Source organism: Lutra lutra, chromosome 6 (assembly GCF_902655055.1).
Source record: "Lutra lutra chromosome 6, mLutLut1.2, whole genome shotgun sequence".
NCBI lineage: Eukaryota > Metazoa > Chordata > Mammalia > Carnivora > Mustelidae > Lutra > Lutra lutra.
Genome location: NC_062283.1, coordinates 108,449,895 through 108,465,962, shown reverse-complemented (window position 1 = coordinate 108,465,962; position 16,068 = coordinate 108,449,895). Strand labels below are relative to the sequence as shown.

Genomic DNA, 16,068 nt, shown 5'->3' with positions numbered 1-16,068 from the left:
CTTTAGAAGTGTAAAACTCCTTCCACAGGGGAGTTGGGACACTAAAACTTCCATCAAAGCACATGAAAATGACATCAGTGGTCTGTTATCCCCTCATAAATGGGCCAGACCTGGGCAAAGACATTTGAGCAATGTCAGCCCTTGTCAAATCCATAACAAAGTTTGACATCTGTTAAATCATTAAAGATACAAATAAAATGTTAACCAAGATGGAGAAGGAAGGGAGAGTGCTGATAGTATGGATTAGGCCTAAAAGTAAAAGGCCAGAAAAGACATGATTAATTCCTGGACTTTGGAATATCACCATAGATTGTTGGCTAAACCTTCCCAAGTTCCAAGTCACTGGAAACAACTCTGGTAATAAAAAGACTATGGAAATCTGTAATAGATGGATTTAGGGCTTTTCACACTGATATGGCTGTTTCCACAATAAAGGGATATCCTTTGGCTCCTTACATCCCCATCTCCCTCCAGATACCTGGTTTCAATTTCACAGTATGTAATTCTCCCTGACCTCAAAGAGAACTTTGTCCTTGAACTAGCTCCATAGAGCAAAATCCAAATATTGGCCTATGGTATTCATCTTAGTGTTTATGCCTGATTAAAAGGTGTTTTCTATTTTCCTTGTCCTTTGAGTATGGGGCATACTAGTCTGGAAGTTCTCTTGCCCAGAAAAGAGAGGAGTTGCCCTTCAAAACTTGTGACAAAGAAAAAGCTACTTAGAGATCAAGTAGACGTTCCTGAAAAAAAGGGAAATACTACATTTCCCAGATTCCTCTGCAGGTACACAGTGTTATGAGATTGATTTCTAGCCAACAGAATGTGACTGGAAGTCACAAGTGTCATTTCCAGGCTGAGGTAATTAAGAATGGGTATACTTTCCCCACACATTCTTTCTTTCCTTTCCACGTCAAACTTGGAAGTCAAGTTCTAAATGACACAGCTACAAGAAGGGGTCAGCCTAGGTCCCTGAGTCACCAATTGGAAGAAAGATGCCACCTCACCCACATGGGGATCTTAAGTGAGAAATAAACTAGTATTGGCCTATCCCACTGTTATTCAGAATTGTCTGAGACTGCAGTTAGTGTTCATTTCTGTGACTAATAAACAACTTCTAGAATGTTGAAATTTTCTAAAATAAGTAAGTGTGAGCTTACATAATAAATGTACCACAAATGGATGGCAATGAATATGCACACAACTGAGCTCAAGGAAACCTAACTGGCCCAAAGGGGAACAGATTCCACACTTTATATGTGGATAAACGAGGACTTCTTGCAGCTGCAAAGGCCCAAAAGAGGAGAGGTGCACAGGAAGTACCATTCTGCACCCTTGGACTGGCCAATCAAGGAGGAGGCCTTTAGAAGGAATAGCCAGAGTGCACTAACTTATGAAAAGGGACTTTCACTGCTGTGTGGAGGTGGGTCTGGAAAAGGAAGAAGGGGAATTCACAGCAGGAGGAAAAGGCAAGTCATCTGGACCACCATAGCTCAGTTCAGTACAGGTAAAAAGGTAAACATCAGCAGGGCCTCCAACGTGCAAAACCTAAGAGTGTACCCAGTCCTGGCAATGAGAAGTGTGGATGACCATGGAGAGCCTATCAGTAACTTGAGGGCAGTGAGCAATAGCAGCAGAAGCTCCAGAAGCACCAGACTTCCAAGGTGGAAGAGCAGGAATGTTGAGCCAGCTGGGGCAGGCTGAGGCTCTGGGAGGGCCACTGCGTGAAGGGTGGCTTGGAGAAGCTCCAGTTTAAGGTAAGCCTTGAGGACTGAGGAAGGAGCAGGGCTGCAGGCCCAGTGATCCAAACAGTGCAAGTTTCAAGGAAATTGTGAGAATTTACTGTATCCTTCTCCTACCAGGACTGTTCTAGAAGACAGCTTGCTGGTTCTGCCTATAGCCATATTCTGGAATCCGTTAAACCCAGAAGAGGAATCCAGATGCACACATTCTAGCAGAAGGTGGCTGTCTTCTCAGCCCTCCTTCCCACCTCCCTTTCCCTGGGAGAGCTTCAGGGAGTTGGCAAACATGGCCAAGAAAATCACAGAAAGAAGCAGGCCTTGCTGAACCCCACTTCATGGGACGGGCAGACCACATTGCTGGCTGCCTACCACATTGCTCCATACCTGCTACCTACATTCATCATGAGGAGGAGAAATTCTTCCTCATATGCCTCTCGCTCTTGTCATTATAAAGCCTGTTTTCCTTCTGTTACAGTCTGTGCTTCTGCTAAGGACAAGGGCTGGATATTTGTTCTAGATCATTTGGCCTGTACCCCCACAAATGAGAAACACAAAGCTCCCTGTGCACCCAGGCTGGCACGAAGGTAAGACAGCAGGAATTGGCAGAGAAGGAGGCCTATGTTCACCAGCCTTCCAAAGGTTTGGCTTTCCCTCTTTCACACCAAAGTAGTGGATGTTATGCATAATGGAAAGTTATTTATTGAGTAAATTTATTTATCGAGTATAATTATTAGCTCTTTTGGAAACACTGATGTGGACATTGCTCCTGCACCCATGGAGCTGGCTTATGGTATGATAGAGAGATAAGGAATAGTTCCTAATAAGTTTAATGTCAGGAAGGCTGTTATGTGTCCAAAAGGTAGAGAAACAAAATGCTGTGAGGGCTCATTCAGAGGAAGATGAGATCACTTGCAGTTGGATTTAGAATCATAAAGTATCAGTCATGTGGCATCACTGAGATCACGTCCTCTAAATACCTCAGGTGAAAACCAAGGATGTTAGATGATGACACAAGTTCATAGAGCCAGTGACAGAGCCAACAAAGCCTTGAGCCCCTTACTTCCAAATCTGAGTATTTGCCCACCCTGCTGTGCCATACTGCTTCTTGGCAGCTTAGTCAAGGGGCTGCCTGAAACAAATCACCTGCTGTTCTAGATTTAGCCAATCAATGCATCAACTTGGGGAAGTTCATGAGCTTGGCAAGTTTATAATCTAGCAGAGCAGGTCCAACGCATACATGTACATTTCCGTACTCTTCTAAGATACAACTAACTTCAGAAAACACAGACACTTAGATACACTAGATTGATTATATTTAACCCATTAACAACCTGCAAGATTTAGCAGGAGGAGAAGTGTGACAGTTTAGTGGGTATTGAGCAGATGAAAGAGGGAAGAAGGAAGAGGGACAGAAAGAGAAGATCTCAGAGGCCAGTTGGCTGGATAATCTTAGTTGGTGGGTCCAGGACAGAGAACTTGTCTCCGTAAAACCTAGAACACGTGCTGGGTTCTTAGCAAGTACTCAGTTTAGAAGGTCTACACCGTAGGAGACAGGGTGAGGGAGGATGGGGGAAAGCTGAGTGTCACTTGGTATTTTGCTCCTGGCCCTAACCCCCAATATTTAATAGAATACTGACTTTCCGTAGTGACCTGTAAAACCTTCATGCTCCCATCCCCCTCCAACATAATACTCAGAGATCTATCTACCTCCTCTTGGAACTCAATCATGCAGTGACTTGTCCCAACATCAAGTGATCCTGACAGTTGCCATTCACTGGTGATTTGTAGTGCGGCTGCTGTAGAGAACCCACCAGAGGACCTGCAGCCTCAGGGACTAACCCACTCCTACACTTACTGGTGTAGAGCAAGGCCTATCTTACCAACATCCTCTTCTCTTTCCAGAAATTTAACCACTATGGGCAAGTAAGGAGGGCAAGGGAGCTCAGAGACCTTGTTCATTTAACTGTACTAGCAGATCTTCAAGTCCAAACTTTGGTATTCTTACTTGATCTGAAGCCCAAAAGTAGTAGTACTCTTGAATACTATATTGCTGTGGAAAAGGAGGAAGGAAACTAACATTTGTTTTATGTTAATGACAATAAAAAACAGTAGTAATAACCTAACACTTATTAAAAAAAGAAATCGCTTTAGTGCCAGGCCCCGGAATACCCTCTCTATAAGCCTATGGGATAGATTGTCCTTGTTTTATAAAGAAAACTGGCTCTCAGAGAGAGGGATTAAGTGCCTTGTCAAGGGTTACAGCAGAACCCTAAGTGCAGAAGCCAGCATTGAATTCAGGTCTTTCTGATTCCCAAGTTCTTTCCAGACACCAAACTGCCTCTATGTAGAGAAACAGCTTTATTTTAACTGTAACAAAATAAAAATATCCCAAGTGTGTGTGTGTGGGGGGGGGGCGGTAATTGGTCTCACAAGTGGAAAATTTGAGGGGCGCCTTGGGTGGCTCAGTTGGTTAAGCAACTGCCTTCGGCTCAGGTCATGATCCTGAAGTCCCAGGATCAAGTCCCCCATCCGGCTCCCTCCTCAGCAGGAAGTCTGCTTCTCCCTCTGACCCTCCACTTCTCATGCATTCTCTCTCTCTCTCTCAAATAAATAAAATCTTGATAAAACAACAATAAATGGAAAATTCAAGTATCATTGTGATCACCATCACCACCACCACCACCACCTTGGAGAAAAATACTTTGCATATTGTAAGGAACTTCTATGATCTCTCCTTGTGCTCAATGAGAGCCATGTTTCACTTTGCTCCTAGGAGGCTCAGAGACAAATTTAAAGTTCCTCTTTAATAGGTGTCTTGTACTCCACATACATCTCAGGGTTCTTATTTTCTTCTGCTCTTGACCCAAGATTGTGATTTCTAGGTTATCTTGTTCTAATCACTTATTCATCATTTTCATATTATTTCTTAGATGGATTCTCACAAGACTCCTCAAAACTTAAGTGGAATAAGATAAGGTAGGCATGATATTAATTAAAACATGTTACCTGGATAGAGCTTTCATCTGTAGCATCACACAGATTCTTTAGTCCTTTGAATTCTATTGCTAGCGAATCTGAAAAAAAAAAAAAAGAAGAAGAAAAAAATCAAGACACCATCTGGCTATCTTTGGAAAGAGAGAGGTAATTCAGGTCTTTGATCTGCTCTGCACATGGACTGGGAGAGGGAGAGAGGACCAAATCTCCCCGACACAGACAATCACTTGCTTTATTAAACAAGTGTCTTATATTATACACAGAGAGTAGTGCATTATGTGAATGCCCAAGAAAAAATTACGATGAAAAGTAGATACTGAGCATACTGAGTACTCTGGGTTTTGAAACATTAACATCGCAGCTGTTTCTAATAGCTTTTCTCTAACTGCAAGCTTATTTCCACAATATGTACTAATGTAACTGTAACTGCCCCAAAATGTTTTTCATTTTTTTAAATGAAGTCTCTTTAGAATTCACTATGCAACTGAGAGCCCATAACCATCTTAGATCACTACCCCATACACAGGTTAGGTTGCATTCATTTTTTGGTCTGTGAGGATTCAAGATGGGGCAGTTTGAAACAGCTGACCTACTTAAAAACTTGTGAAATATGACTTTCTAAACAGCAATAACAAAACAAAACAAAAGAGAATCTTATTAATGAACGAAATCAAGAAAGTTATTAGATGGTGTACTCTAGGCTTTTAAATGGCAATGACAATGGGGGAGAAGTGCGTTCCTAACCCGTATCTGGTAAGAGGTCATGGGAAGCTGACTGAGATATCTCTGCTGGCTGCCCCAGGGCTTGGGGAGACGTAAGCCTTCTGTTTGAGGGTTGCTTTATATAATTAAAACTTGGGTTTACCTGCACTTGAGTGCAAAGAAAACATGTGCTGCTCTTCCTTTCAGATTCCTCCTTATAATTAATTACCTTTCATTTGCAATTGTCTCCTTCCATCCAGTAGATGCTTTCTTTTCCAGATGGTTTTTATTTTTGCGAAGGGTTGGGAGACTTCTTCCTTTAGAGCCTCTCCGTTTAGGTTTGACAGACTCAGAAGCCAATGCCTTCTCTGAGGCTGGGTCCCCTGCGCGACTCGGGGTCGCCTTCGTCGCGCCCGCAGATCCGGACAACATAAGCGACTTCCCTCTCAGCCTGAGTTGCGTCGGCCGGCGCCCAGCTCCTGCTCCCGCCTGGGTCTTTGGAGTTCCGCGGCTCCTGCCCGCGGCAGCGAGGTGGAGGGGTCAGCTCTGAGCCGAGTACCGGGCGCGGGGCCGAAGCTGGGGCCGAAGCTGGGCCCGAGCCTGCGGGACGTGCCGGGCGAGGCTGCTCCTCCTCGGGCCGGGATGGGGCGGTGCAGCCGACGCTGCCAAAGGCGCCCTGTGTCCCCACCTGGCGCTCCGCCTGCGCCCACCCGCCTCCAGTATGGCGGGCTCCGCGGAGCCTAAACGCCCATGAGCCCCCTTCCTGGAGGAGGTCGCAGGCCAGGGCCTGAATTACCTCAAAATTTGGGGCGGGCTGAAAACAGACATACAGCGGGATAGTTGACAGTCTCTCCGCCAAGCCCCCTTCCTCCCCACCGGAATATATTACCCCACCACCCAGCGGGCGAACCCCGCAAGGTTTACTATCCCAGTTGTGACTTTGAGGAGGTTAGGGCTGGGACGTGGTCAAGGTCACGAAACAAATACAGGCGGCAACGCGTCGGGAGCGCAGCTCGGTCGGCCGCCACCCCCCAGCCCGTCCCTGAATGCTCCGGAGGGACGGGCCACCGGCCAGGACGCAGGCCGATGCCCCAGGACCGGGTGGTTTCGGGTTTACGCCCCGGGGCGAGGAAGCGGTGGGCGGCGCGGCTGCAGAGGTCGGCGTGGGCCCGTGACCGCGGGGCGGAGCGCGAGAAGGGGCGTGCGTCGCGGAGCCTCCGAGCCACAAGGCCCAGGCTCTCCTAGACGCGGCTGCAGAACTTCGCCAGCAAGCGCGGTGGGCGCCCAACCCCCGGGCGCGGTCCGCAGAGAAGTGTGGTCTGCGCCGCCCCAGAATTAAAGCTCCCTGCGGGGGTGGGAGGGGCGTTTAGGTTTTTTTCTCATTTTGCTCCTTATCCCAATTTTTAAACTGAATTCTTAATTCAAATAGAAGACAAGAATAGCCTTCTCCCCCTACCACCCCCATTCCCTCCTCGGCTCTACTGCGGTAACCCAGATGGGTAGCCTGAGACGAAGCCACACACGCACGCTCGCGCGCGCGCTCACGGGCGCGCGCACGTACACAGACACACTAGCCATAGCTGTTCACCCTAGGGTCCTCCTCGCCTCCAAGGCTGCCCGGGTAGGGTGGTGCGGCTTTAAGGGTCTGGGGAGGTTTCAGAGGGGCTTAATGATCCTTATTATTCGTTCCCTCGCAGGGGCCCGACACCGCGCGGGGCGATGGCCGAGGCTGCGCACCGTTCTCTTTAGCCAAGGGGAGGCGCCGCGGGGCCGCGGTCGCACACGCTAATCAGTAACTCCCGGGGGCCACTGAACAGCGGGGGCCTTTTCAGAACAGACGCCCCAGGAAATGATCTCTTGATTGTTCGCACTTACTGTGCACTTATCACCGAGAGGGTTGTTCTTTCTACTTATCAACAGAAACCGCGGCCGGGATTCACTTCGGCCGCTGAGCGCGAGTCCGCCCGTAGCCGCGCGTCGCCGCCACCGGCAGTGCGAGGTCTCCGGCTTCACCATTCCAACAGGTGGCGAGGGCTGGCGGCGCCTGCTCCGGGCGCCCCCGGCCTTCCTGATCTACAGGTCCGGGGGCGCCAGGGCCTGCCACCATGCTCGGACGAGGAGGGCGCGGGCTCGGCGGGAGCGGGGGTTTTGGAATGGGGCGTGTGCACTGGGAAGTGAATGCGCAGGCGGGCTCTGGACCCCGAGCAACTGCGGCGCCGCCGCAGAGCTTCACCCACCCTTGATTTCCCGTAAAAAGAGTTTAATTGTTAATAGCTAAGACGAATATGCCTTTCAAGTGACTTGAGCAGAGAAACTCTTCCGGGATCCAGACACAGTCGAGGTTACTCCCCGCCACACACCCGTGCCAAGTTAGCCTCCCTTAGTCTTCTTTGATATTTACATACACAAATAGACACACACCCCACTGGAGAATTCGAGAAGGTGAATTGGGGGGTCGCTGAGGCTTAGCCGTGCCTTTCTCCGCCAGTGTGTCCCTTCTGGGATGCTCTGAACCTGGGACCGAGTCCTGTTCCTGCTCGGATCCCCGAGACCAAGCCCACTCACTCGGGCCAGGCGAGCCCAGCGGCTGCTGAAAGTCGCCGCGGCAGGCTGCGGGCGCGCGGCTCCGAGCGCGCTGCTTCCCGAAGCCGCCCGCGATGCTGATTTATGCTCCAGCGGCTCGCGAAAACCCCAACGCTTTGGCTGGGTTAATTTTTGTCAATTGTTCTTCAACACAGTGAGATAATTTGCAGCTCGAGGCGGGTCTTATTTATCACCCTGCACATTTGAAATACAGTCAGACATAAAAATAACTGACTCTGGGACTCTGGCGCAATATTGGAGCCGTCGGGGAGTAATTTGGCTAACTGACTTGGACATTTCACCTTCTAAACAGAAATGCAACTCTCAGTCAAACTGTAAATCAGATTGTCTTCGGCAATAGGAGGGGGGAAAAGCACCAAACCCGAAGGGAACGCAAACAAAATGAAAGAAAACGCAGATATTGACCAAAGCAAAATGAGCGTTAGAAACCCAGCCTGGATTTTAATTTTAGGCGTGGAACCTCATCGGGAATGTGAATTCCTAAATGTTTTACCAGCTGGATCCGTCCCAGAAATTCTAGGGTGTCCCGGAAACTGAAATGATATCTTTATACCTTTTTACCGTTATTGCTGTTTTTGTTACTAAACAATAATGAATTATAAATGCTGTTTTGGGGGTCTCCTTATAGAGGTCTAATTATAAATGTTAACGAGAGGGCGCAGAACGGTTTGGGAAGGACTGGGTGGGAGTTCAGAAGTGACCTAACACTTGGAAAAGAAGGAAATCAGAAATTACCCTGGCACTCTCCTTGTTCACAAAATTCTGTGAATAGATGGAAAAGAATCTGATTGTCTTTTCTGCGCCTCCAGATTCCCCACCCCCGCCCTATGGGGAAGCCCCTAGTAATGAAAGCTCAATTTCTTACCACCCCCGCTCAGACCAAGTAGTTTAAAACCTAGCCGTGACTAGCCTTCGGTAAGGCAGGAACTGGAAGAGAAGAGAAAATCCAAGCGACCACTCAACAGTTGATCATAAAGGGAAACTCAAAATACAACCAAATAAAACTTATGATGGGAAGGGCAGGTCTGCTTTATTTTGCATTATCTCTACACCCAAGTAAATTTCACTCTAGCACAACAAAGGGTAGATCAGCCTTCCACTTTCACAGTGAAATTCTGAGGATGGTTTTCTTGACCTGACCCACAGTGACCTTACCTGTAGGCACTTGCCTACAGGCACTTTTAGGGTATTTAAACTACAGGCACTACAGGCACTTTTAGGGTATTTAAACAAGTACGTTTAAACTCCTTTTTTGACCGAGTCCTTTCTCATAACTTGCTTTTTACATTTCTCCAAATAAACTTGAACAAGAGAACTGTGAGTTTTAAAATCCACAAATTAAAATTAAATTTAAAGATACCACAGGGGGCTACAGGTAGAAAATAGGAGGGATTATTTTAAAATAACTTTGAAGGCTTAAGGGATGATACTTTGGTAGTTGATAATACTTGGTGTCCACTGATAATACTGAATATATAATATTATGATTGCAATCAATGTAGTTTTAAAGGTATTAAATGAAATTAAATTAAATCTAAGCTTTTGATGGGAAAAGATCAGCAAGTAGTTGGGCATTTTTTTCTTTCTCAAGAGTAAAATGAACTGCTGCATTTTTGACATTTGTGATCCAGTTCTTAATTTGGTGGTTTTTATATCCGCCCCAACCCGGATTTCCCCAAGTTGACATCTCTGCTTCTAGGAAGGGGGGTGTCAGTAAATTTAGAACGCTCTGCTGATGAGCAGTACCCCTGCTGTGAGTCATCCTTTGCCAGTAGAAGGTCTGATGTCCTTTTCAGTATAACCAGCTGGGAAATTAAAGGAAATGTATTTGCTTCTCCACATGTTTATTTTTTTGTTTTTTGTTTTCCCTTTATTTCTAACACATCAAGATGAGTTCTTTCTCTTAGAATCCCAAACCACAAATATCTCCAAAAACGTATATTTCAAAAATTAAATCTACAGATGTAATACATACTGTGAACCCTATAAAATGCGTTTACAATGCTGACTTAAAGAAAGAAATTTATAACTTTCATATGTACCTTCCTTGTGCAATAGGCAACTGCCATATGTTTCCGACTATCATAATTCAGTTTTTCCTGTACATCTGTAGCAGGTAGTGAGTGCTTCTTAAAGTACATTTTATGTAATATGAGAAGGAACCCACACCAAAGACTAAAGGTTAGCATAAAAAAGCAGAAGTCTTTCTAGAAATGCTAGTTATCTGAATTTACATCACCTATTACAAATGGCCTGAGATGGGTTTTTTCCCTCCCTCTTTCTTCATGAGGCTGGATTTGGAAATGCAGTATTGTACATGCCAAAGATTCTTTACAAGCAGCATTTCCGAAACATCAAAATGTTTGGGTAGAGTTCCTCTTGTTATTACCATTCTTTAGGCTTTTGCTTGAAGATTCTCAGTTTGGCTCTTCCTGAAAACCCGGGTTGGAAATATATTCCGGGAAGATTATTTTATTTAAGACAAAGTTTAATATTTTTGTATTTCTCCCTCTATTTTTAGAGGGAAAAGAACTGGATCTTCATTTTTTCATTGATCTCAGTTGTTCATGATATACTTCTTACTGGATGAAAGAGTCCACGCAGTTAAAAATGAAAAGAAAACAAAACCAGAACTCATGCAGAAACGTCATAGTTTGTTGTCAAATTTTTTGCCCACGTGTTTAAATTCAGGGTTCATTCCCACTGCTAATACTATTTTTCAATAGCCCACTTCTTTTGGGGCAGTTCCTGTGCTACCTTTAAATTACTGTTAAAAATCCTTTCATTCAGCTGAAACTGAAATGTCTCATCTGTCAGTACAAAAATATGAATAAATCCCAGTCACATTCTTCATTGTTTATACTTTCAGCAGATTATATAAATGTGCACAAAATTTCCACTGTCTAAGAACTTTGGTATCTACAGTTGTGAAAAATGAGAACAGGGCCAATTTACAGCCTATTAGAGTATGTAATAAGTTTTATAAAAAGTTAAAAACCCTAGCTAGTAATCTTAAATGGAACAGTTAGGGATGCTCAGTTCCATTTTCAATTCATTTTAGTAAAGCATCAGGCTAAGATAATCTTTGTTTATAGGGAAATAGTATTACATGTTCAACTCAAAGAACATGAAGGTACATATTTTAAAAATCAATTTAAACATAATTTTATATAGCATAAGCTACTAAAATGTCCATTAACTATTTGAGGATATAATTTAATCTCCCCACTCACTGTCTCAGTTTGATATATATCCAAATCAATCTGTTGCAATGTTGGTATCAGTGAGGTCCAACTACGTACCCTTATGTATTCATTTACATCTGGATATTAATTCCATTACTTCCTTCAAGCCACCTTATATTTGAATCAGGTTTTAGTGATAGAAAAAGTGTGGCCTTCTTGGACATTTCTATTACTAACCCCTAACTGTATGGCTGTGGGAGGAGTGTGGGTCAGTGAATGAGGAAGTGAAGCAGCGATTTTTTTCAGCACAGGGTGAAAAATAATTGCAGTATATTCTGGAGGCAGAGCAGATGCTGCTGAAAATAGGACATGAATGGGGAAGCTCATGAGCCCAGTGCAGTGAGTTTTGTTCTGGGCACCTCTCAACCCTGGTTTTGGTAGGTCAGAGGCCCCTTCTCTTCTCTTCTCTTCCTTCCTTTCCCTTCTCCAAGCTGGAGAACTTGGAGGTTGGTGGAAGGGGGAATGAAGACAAGATTAACCTCAGAGCACACTTTCCCTTGGCTTTACCAAAACTTGCACCTCCTCTAAGACTCATGAGAAATGAGCTTTGATTTGAAAACCAACACTACAGGAGAATCTCTCTGGGTTTCCTGGAGCCCTGAAGGGCTCTTCCATAGGCTGGTGGAGTTCTTTTGTAGACGGACTCAAGTCTCAGATGATCAGAATTATGGAACAGACTGGTTGTTGAAGAGAAGATGGTAAACAGGCTCCAACCCGTGCGAAGGTGCTGTCTGTGTGTGCTATTTGAGACAGAAGCTGCAGTGAGGTATTGCGGTTCTGTATCGCTTTCTCCGCGGGGCCTGGGTTTGCAGCTGGAGCCCGCGACTCGGCAGAGAAGCCCGTGAGAGCACAGCCAGACAGACCCTGGCTGCCTGCATTTACTCCTGTAGACTTTGGAATCTTGCAGATTATAATTTGTTATTTTTATTAACCCAAATCAGAGGGAGAGGCACGAAGAAGAGTATGTACAAGAAGGAAGGGAACGGGAGGAGACAGCGAGCCCTAGCCCACGTGTGTGGTGCGGTCCTGTGACTCGGGGCGGCTTCTGGCATCCCTGGCCCCCAATTAGGATATGGCTCCTTCCCAGATCAAGTTACAAAGTAACACAGCCAAATAAGTATCCCTCTTGGGGCTTGATTTGGGCCTTCCTTCACCCCGACTCTCCTATGTATTACTCTATTTCTTGCTAGGCTAGTATTTAGCGAATAATAAAATGTCTTTCTATGCGTGGGAAGGAAGTCCAGATCTTGCCTGTTTGGAAATTCAGAAACTACATGGTGCATCTCGAGTTCAGGGAGCAAAACACAAACCCTCCTGTATGCCAGGGTAAACCTCCCTGTGTCGAATTGTTAGTCTGGGAAATCAAACAGGAATTTGGAAATTTACAGCGATTGTCAAGTGCAAAAGAAAAAAGAAAAACAAAAAAGAAAAATTAGTCTATTTAGAGAATGAAATCCTGGCACATAGGACTTTAAAATCTGGAATTAAAAATAAGCAATTGCTTATAAACAAAACACAAAAATAGGAAATAGAAAACAAAATACAATAATATAAATAATAGTAACCTAGATAAGAAATAGTAAGCTGTATCTAAACATAGATAATAGAGTCTACAGAAAGAATGAGCTTCAAAAAAGAATCTTTCTAACAATCCAATTTTAAACTGCGAAAGAAAGAAAAAAGAGAAAAAGAAACAGGAGGAACCAGACATACCTTTTAATCCTCCCTCCCCGCCACGCCCTACCCCAGAGTTAACTTTGCTATCTGTTTGGATACAGCCCACTAGGTACCATTCTCCCAGACCTGGATATGCAAGGCTTGTATGCCCTTTCCCTTCTCGCCAAGTCTCTGAGACAGACCTACTCTGATAATGTTCTTCCCTGGGTGGCTTTTATTTGAAATAGAGCCTGGCTAGTCTTGCCAGAGGGCTGACAGCTTAATTTAGTTTTAACCATTTCCTTAATGTAGCACAACCTGGGAAAAGACATTTTCTCTCTTAAAGTGACAGGAGGCGCATGCTGTCTGTACCTAGGCACCCCTCCACGTTTACACGTGCGCAGGTGCACACACGCGCATCCGCGCACACAGGCCCATACTGAGAAGTGCACACACAGACAAGTGCGCACGGGGGTACTCACGTGCACACAAGCACAGACATGTGCACACGCGCACACGTATTCCACCGAGCTTTTCTTCTGCCAATTCGCGTCCTGTCCCGTTTCTTTTGCTCTGTCGACAAGCAAAGTGCAAGGCCCTGGAATGGTCCTGACACGCGCAAGCCACGCTTTTGAGAAAACGCCTTCTAAAGGCGTTGGCTTCGCCTTCACACCGAAGGTCAGGAATCCTCCTGCCTGCGGACTCTGGCCTCCCTTCCCTCAGGCTTCTGGGAGGGGTGGGGCGCCCCCTCTCCTGGAGCAAGGGTTCTAGTGCGGTGAGGTCTTCGACTAGCTGCTTTGCGGGGTTGGGTGCAGCTGGTCTCGTTAGGTCCGGAAGCCTGGACAGATTCAGCGCGAATCCGGGGCGGCGAGCGGCCGTGCGGGTCTATTGCCAGGGTTCCCAAAGCCTAGTCTGGACCTGTACTAAACGGACCAACGCTTCCTTCTGCCCTGGACACCTAGCACACACCTGGATTATTCGTAAGAGTCACGTTCTATCTGACATCCTGGGTGTCTGCGAGGCTCAGTTTTCCAGCCTGTAGTCTATGTGGACATAAGTACTCTGGTGTCTGTGAGCTCCGGGGTCTTCGGTCCCTTCTGCCCTGGGTAAAGGTGAAAGAAGTGACAGAGGGACAGAGGAGACCTTTGAGCTGCATGATCCTGAGGGCGCCGTTGCAGGCCGTCTAGTCCCTTTTATATCAGATTGAGCTTCAGAGCATATAAATGGACAAGAACCCACCTACAAGGCAAGCTTCACGTCTGGAAAATGCGTTCGTCCCAGGCGGCCGGCCTCAGGTTTCTCGGGATGAGCCGCTCCTTCTCGGGCGGCGGGACCCGTACAGGCCTGTGGTCCTGGTGACTCCACCCATTGGCTTCGCAGCTTTCTCCAAGGTCTCAAAGGCTATCCCAAGGCGCTTTGCTTCGCTCCTTCGCGTCTGGGCCTGCAGCCGGGCGCTGGGACCTTGCAGGCTGCTGGTGCGGGTTTCATACATCCAGCGCGCGGAGCTCTAGCTGCAGCCTCCAGCGATGTTTGCAACCGACCCCCTCGCCAATCCATCCACTCCACTCCCAGCCCAAGCCCTCCAGGTGGCTTCTTTGCTCTCCCAAGCTTGCTTCCCCTGCCGCTATCCTACAGAAATCAGGTTTGCGCTAACATTTTAGGCTGTATTACCCGCCTGGGGCGCCCTCCGGGGTCTGCCCCGCTCCAGACTGTTTGCAAGCCTTCTTTTACAAATGCAAAACATATCCTTCCAGTTGAATCTGTTTCTCAAGAGTTTAAAAGAGCCCTCTTCCTTGAGGGTGTTACCCAGGCGTTTTTGACTCAGGCTGCTGGGGTCGAGTCGGGAGGCTAGACCGTGGATACGTCTAGGCACCTCCTGCTCTGCCCCCGGCTCTTCTCGTTACCTTGGAGGAACCCGGCGTTCCGCCGGAGCTACGGTAAAAAGATCACAGTGGCAAGGCTATTCCTTATCATCCCATTGAAAGCTTAGCGAGAAGTCAGAGGTAACAAGTTGTGGAGGTTGAATTGAGCGCGAAAAAAGACAACCCTTGTCCTGTCTTTTATACCAAAAATCTAAGAACAATATGTATCAGGAATTTTCTTCTGCACTATATTTTGCACCAAAACCATTTTGGGGGTTAATCCTGACCCCCCCCCCAAAAAAAATCGAGTTGAAACTCTAAACTGTATGGATGCATGATTGATGTTATTCAATTAAAACTTTTTTTTTTAAATTTTGCTTTAAAGAAACAAGTTGGCTCTTTAAAAGCTTGAGAAAAGTAGTGGCAAATTGTTTAAAGGAGGACAAATATGGAGTTAGGTTAAATCACAGAGACATTAAAAAAAAGTGCAATAGAAATTTTATTGTATCTTAAAACATTTCACCTTGCGAAGTTTTTAGGAGATTTAAAGCTAAATCTTTATCGTTGAAGACATATAGAAGTAACATCCCACGATTTAACGTTTTAAAATTATCATCATGCTTTGAAAGGAAAGGGAGGCTCTGAAAAGGGTGTGCTTTTACAGACTAGTAAATATGAGGGACTAAGCGATAATATAAAATTTTGCTCTCTTAAATATAAAGGATTTAAATATACCGTGAATTCCCAAACGCTTCCCAAGAAAAAGCCACTAAGTAAAACAGAAACTTAAATAAATAAACAAGTCTAATGCCATTCTTGGCAGAGTGGGCGCTACTAAATGCGGGAATGTTTAAATGAGAAAAGAAAAGAAAAAGTGATAAAGGAGTGGGACTGGAGTTTAAAGTTTCTTGAAAGATTCTTGATATTCTAACTTGGTGATATCTCGCTTTAAAGCCAGGAGGAGCCTCACCCTTCCTAGGAATGGGTGAGGAAAACTAGAGACTTGGGCTGGAGTGGGATGTGGCAGCCCGAGAGACTGACCGGGTTCAGCGCCCGGGGCTGGCACTTCCAAGCCAGACGGCGGCGCTTTTCTCTCTCCCTCTCTCTCTCTCTTTTTTTTTTTTTTCCGAGACCTTGTAAGGAAGTGGGCGCGGACTGTGCGCGGTCGGCGCTGCCTGATTGGCTGGACTTCCCGGTGATTGACAGGGCCCCAGACTCCACCCTCGCCACTTTATTGACACTAATGAGCAAGTTCTTCCCACCGCT

At 46.0% G+C, this 16,068-nt stretch overlaps 1 protein-coding gene across 2 annotated transcripts in view; it reads right to left on the bottom strand.

Annotated features, from left to right (window-relative positions):
* LOC125102548 (uncharacterized) overlaps positions 1-7,794 on the bottom strand; it is a 93,517-nt gene extending 85,723 nt beyond the window's left edge. The window contains exons 1-3 of one of the 2 annotated variants that reach the window (XR_007128149.1): positions 5,665-7,273; positions 4,746-4,813; positions 3,704-3,789 (exon numbers count right to left, since the gene is read on the bottom strand). Coding sequence is in view for 1 of the 2 variants with exons in the window: in XM_047733866.1 (XP_047589822.1) it covers positions 5,785-6,249; positions 7,311-7,451 (606 nt within the window). In the remaining variant the exon portion in view is untranslated. Of the gene's footprint in view, positions 1-3,703; positions 3,790-4,745; positions 4,814-5,664; positions 7,274-7,310 lie in introns of those variants that run through there. The other variant, XM_047733866.1, reaches the window with a different exon arrangement.
* Positions 7,795-16,068: the final 8,274 nt, after the last annotated feature.